The sequence below is a fragment of the Montipora foliosa genome, chromosome 11 (genome assembly GCF_036669935.1).
Source record: "Montipora foliosa isolate CH-2021 chromosome 11, ASM3666993v2, whole genome shotgun sequence".
Lineage (NCBI taxonomy): Eukaryota > Metazoa > Cnidaria > Anthozoa > Scleractinia > Acroporidae > Montipora > Montipora foliosa.
In genome coordinates, this window is record NC_090879.1 from 3,260,573 (window position 1) to 3,265,572 (window position 5,000).

The following is a 5,000-nucleotide window of genomic DNA, read 5'->3' on the forward strand; positions in this document are numbered from 1 at the left end:
GCTTAATAAACTGTCCGGTTGAGTAGTGGAAGCAAAATCAGAGCTTTAAGAATAATTACGCTTACCTCATCGTCCTTTAGTCTCCCTGCTGACTTTAAAAAATAACAAAAAACAAACAGTAGATCCTATACAGGTTGTTCCTGAGAGTTAAGGCATAGGTGATCTGAGACTGTTGTACTTGAGGTATTGTGATTTTGATATGAAGGACATTTGCCAATGCTGGTTTAACTAATTCGAATTGTTATCTAAACCAACATTAACGAATTGAAATGGCGTTTGCAATAAAACCTAGAGAAAATTAAAGTTCAGCTTACAACTGAACACATTCGTTTGATGTATGATCGACTTAATTAAGGGAACTTTTGTCCCAAAAGAGAAAAATGCAACGCTTTTGAAAATTAGAGTTCCTTTATTCACTTAAACTCTAATAGACATCTCTTTTGAAAAATCCACCAGGTAAAGAGGGGAACGTAATTTTTGTATGAAATCCTTGTGGCTTTTTCTCTTGTTCCGTGTATCTGGCACTGTTGTTATAATTAATTGTTCGTCCGTGTCGAAAATTCATAAAACCCTCTATTTTCTTTAAAAAAATATTCATATGTTTAAGCTGCAGTGAAAAAAAAGCTGAATTTCGTATTACATAACGCAGACGCGAAAAGAATCTTTGTTCAAATGAAAATGCTGTGTTATTTGAAAGCAAGAATCTTCAGAAGTTCATTCGCCAACTGCTTCATCAGCTCGATATTTATTGTTCTCAAAAAGTTGACCTTTGAATTTATTAAAATACAAAGGGTGGATTCAGTTTCCACTTACAACCAAGCTTTGTTCTTAAAACTTTAAAACAAATAGGTATTTTTCATTCAAAGATCGCAGCTTACGTTAATCTTATACTGATTTTAAGTTTTACAAGGGATTCACGTTGGGTTTTCGCCAGCAAGACAATACAATAATACAATGCATACTTAATGGACCGCTCCCCATAGGGGCTTTTCAGGGCCAATGAAACACAATTAACGAAATGACGAACAGAACAACAACAACAACAACTGTTAAGAATCCCAACTGGCTGGAGGCAAACCAGTTGGCTATTTACAAGTGCAGCTGGGAAGTTGAACCAGGGACTACCAGGATCAAATTCAACGAGTGGTCAGAGCGAGTCTTGAACCCGGGATCTCCGGATCTCAAGGCAAGCGCCCTAACCACTAGACATTTACGCACACTCCAAACGAATTAATCAGTTTCAGTTTGCGTTGGGAAAAAATCAGGATATCTAAAACAAGTGAGATCCAAGTAACTTTCGGGACTTCTTTGTCTTTCAAGACCAATCACTTGACAACCATTAGATTTCGTAGTGCTGTTGTTCAACTGTAATTTTCAATCGGTTGAATATTTAAAAAAAGATGTTTATTAATGATCACACCCATTTTGACTGTCGAGACCCAATCTATCGAAAATTTAAGGCTTGCTATTTAATAAAGGTGGGCAGTTTCCTGTTTTTATTCTTTAGAGTAACATTGCCTGCCTTTGTGCGTCCTCAGTCGGTGGCATAAACAAACTCTGTCTCCTCTTAAGAGCGTTCGTCTTGGCAAGATTTTCTCAAAATTCATTGTTTATTGCCTATTGCTGCGTAATTGAACCACTGGAGTACGCAAATATATAGCTATGGCAAAATGAGGGCCTTCGCACACCGGGCACAATACTGGTAGTTTTACATAGTTCCCGGAGAAATCTTGTTTAATTTAAACAACAACAATTCTACGCTGGTGATAAAATACAGGTACGGTGATACAAGCATGTAACATAAATCAACTTTAGTGTTTGCCGGAAAGAGCAGAGCCGCATCAAGGGGGGAGCAGAGGTCGAAAATGGTCCGCCCCCTGATGCGGCCCGCGGGTAGGGACGGGTGAGAAAAACCAACGTGTGAACAGTACAAAGGCGAACTAAAACTGATATGTCGGGTAAACGTCTTTCAAGAGTCGTTAATCATTAACCATCTGGCGCTCCGTATTATAATGGCACTGGACTATATTATAATGGCACTGGACGAAGTTCAATACCTCTCGTGGATTATTGTTAAAGGCAAACTGTGGTCGACAAACTTGTCCACCGTTTCATCTAAAAAAATACAGTTTTAGACGCCGAAATAAGGGCCTAATTTTTGAAGATGCAAACAATACAATGATTGCCGTAAGTTTTCTACTCCAAAGTGGATTCAAGAATTTGTCTTCTGAATTGCCTTGATAGTGAATGCTAGTAGTCTGTGGCCTTAGGTTACAGCTGTTGTAAAAATGGGTTTACAACACGAGAAAAAAAGTATACATTAGCTGCAATTACGAAGAAAATAAATGATATCAAACTGTGCTCTGTATTCTGAGGCGCCTTTGTCAATTGATCGAAACGTCAGTGGGGTTAACGCAAAGGAAACTATAATATCTTATTAAAATGGAAAGAGATCATTTAATTCGCAGTGTGGATCAATGCATGCCAATCACGGAACTAAAATATATCTTCTCACTAGATCGGGTTCAGGGGCACGAAGCTTACCGGCGATTTCACTCGGTTTAAGGTAATATTTGTTTGCGAATTCTCAAAGAGCAGGCGGTTTATCTATATATAGAGTTGGGGGGGGGGGGGGGGCTATTTTCGTCTAGTTTATCCGCATTATCTTGGCTAAGCTGACTTAAATTACACAGATTTAGAAACGATAAGTTTATTGTTGAAGTCACTAAATCGACTGTGTCAGTAGACGTTATTTAATGCTCGTGTCAACCGTCACGGGCGTCCTCATGAGCCCATAGACTGACTGTTCTCGCCTCGTAGTTTTGGCAAATTCTTCAAAACCTGTTCTTCAAGCAAGTTGTTCGTTGAAAGGAGGACCTGCTAAGTTGGTGAAAGGTGGCTAGTTTCTTACTGACACATTGAAACAAAAACACCATGGTTTCACCTTAAAACATTGATCTATTCAAGGATATATTGTCAGTATATATTGTGCCCACTGTCATTTCTATGGACTATAATCAAGAGCTGTTGAAAAAATGTAAATTTCTAAACTGCTCTTTGTTTTTTGTTTTGGAGACTAAGGACTTTTGTTGTACTTGCAGAATTCGCGATGGACAACAATAGCGAAGCCCTGCCTACGAGATGGAAGCGTGAACGAGAGGATGACGAGGAAGAACGAAGGGTGGGAATGTCACCGGGCACGAAACGACAGAGAACGGAGAGAATGACGCTGTCTAACGGAGATGGCACAGTTATGTCGACATCGGATCACGGCCGTTTTATGAACCTTTTAACACGGCTCTTTCCCGAGCAAAAAAGGAACGTTTTGGAGCTAATACTCAAGGGCTGCGGAGGTGATGTAATCCAAACGATTGAGACCGTTTTACCGAGTCACGAGGAAGCGCTTGCTAGGGGACAAATGTTGGCAAGTGTACAGCGTGGTCTGTTTCCAGGGGCCCCTCCACGTTCAAGCTACTCGGCCTTCACGCCTCTTTCGCCCACAATTCCTCACGGTATTCCATTGGGCGAGGTCGATTATCACGCGACTTCCAAATGTGCAAGTGGTCAATGTCTCGGAAGTATTTATTACCCTGGACCTGGTACCGTACCGGGCTTTCGTAACCCGCTAAAGGAACCCGCGAAGCGACCGACGTCAGACGTTCCCACTTCTTTGATAACGTCGATAACAGAGAACATCCCGACCCCGATGTCAACAATCCCTGGCTTGGCAAAGTTACCCCACCTCGAAGACATGAGGTACAGTCACAGTATGCAGTCAGCGACCGCCGCCCTCATGACCATGAGCTCCACTGGCAGAGTTCTCCCAGGGGATCGGATGTTACTGCGAAATGAGCGCGATAGAAGCCCGCCCTCGCTTTCACCTCAAGGCTCACCTAAAAGCGAGGCAAATGAAAACACTGAAATAAACTAAGAATTGTTTTTCTCACCTTTAGTCAAGGTACGCAAATTTCGAAACTGAGCAATTTTGATATTATTACCAAGCATTACGTATACCATAATGGCAAGTACATAAGCATTATGAAAAGTATGTGCGGATATATACATTTCGAATTCGTTATTTTATACCCCTTAAAGTATTAAACTATCTTACATATTCCGAATTCCTAGAGTTTTTTGTAACCGAGCAAAAGAATGCTAAAGAATCTTTATTGTGTAATTTTCCGAGATCGTGTTTGAACGTTTTAAAACAAAATAGGTTTCGAGCGTTAGCCCTTCGATTCGCTCGAAACGTCAGCTTTTAGAATCCCTGTACGGTGGTCAATTTAAGTTTAATAATAGAGTGACTACAATCTTTTAAAATTGTAATTCACGTTACAAATAAAAAAAAAACAAGTCTTTTTGCGGAAATTGACCCGTGGTCTTTGAGGCAGTGTGGCCCAGTGGTTAGGGCGCTTGCCTTGAGATCCGGATATTCCGGGTTCAAGACCCGCTCTGACCACCCGTTGAATTTGTTCCTGTTAGTCCCTGGTTCATCTTCCCAGCTGCACTTGTAAATAGCCAACTGGTTTGCCTCCGGCCAGTTGGGATTCTTAATAGTTGTTGTTGTTGTGTTCTCTTGTTTCGTTGATTGTGTTCCATTGGCCCTGAAAAGCCCCTATGGGGAGCGGTCAATTAAGTATGTATGTATGTATGTATGTATGTATGTATGTATGTATGTATGTATGTATGTATGTATGTATATATGTATCCTTTATCCCAGCTCCTTGATCCCACTTTTCCAGGAAACCAAGTTGTTGTATCTTGAAATCACGATATTCAAGGTTCCAGTTCCTCTTTAAACACTGACTCGTGATGTCAGTTCTTGTTGTAAAAGGAGCCACAAGTTTATAGTGTATTATAGCGACATTTCTTGTGAACAAACATTGACTTCACATTTCTTTTGATATTCAAATTTGCCAACAACGGAACAAAAGAAGTCATTGTTTCGACAGCCAATTAGGTTCTGGTTGGCATATTAGTAACAATGGGTGACGTCAAAA

The 5,000-nt window shown here is 40.5% G+C and overlaps 1 protein-coding gene across 1 annotated transcript in view; it reads left to right on the forward strand.

Annotated features, from left to right (window-relative positions):
- LOC137976573 (doublesex and mab-3 related transcription factor 3, truncated-like) overlaps positions 1 to 3,931 on the forward strand; it is a 9,234-nt gene extending 5,303 nt beyond the window's left edge. The window contains exon 3 of the mRNA XM_068823954.1: positions 3,102 to 3,931. Within this exon, the coding sequence (XP_068680055.1) occupies positions 3,102 to 3,931 (830 nt within the window). The remainder of the gene's footprint in view (positions 1 to 3,101) is intronic.
- The last annotated feature ends 1,069 nt before the right edge of the window (positions 3,932 to 5,000 follow it).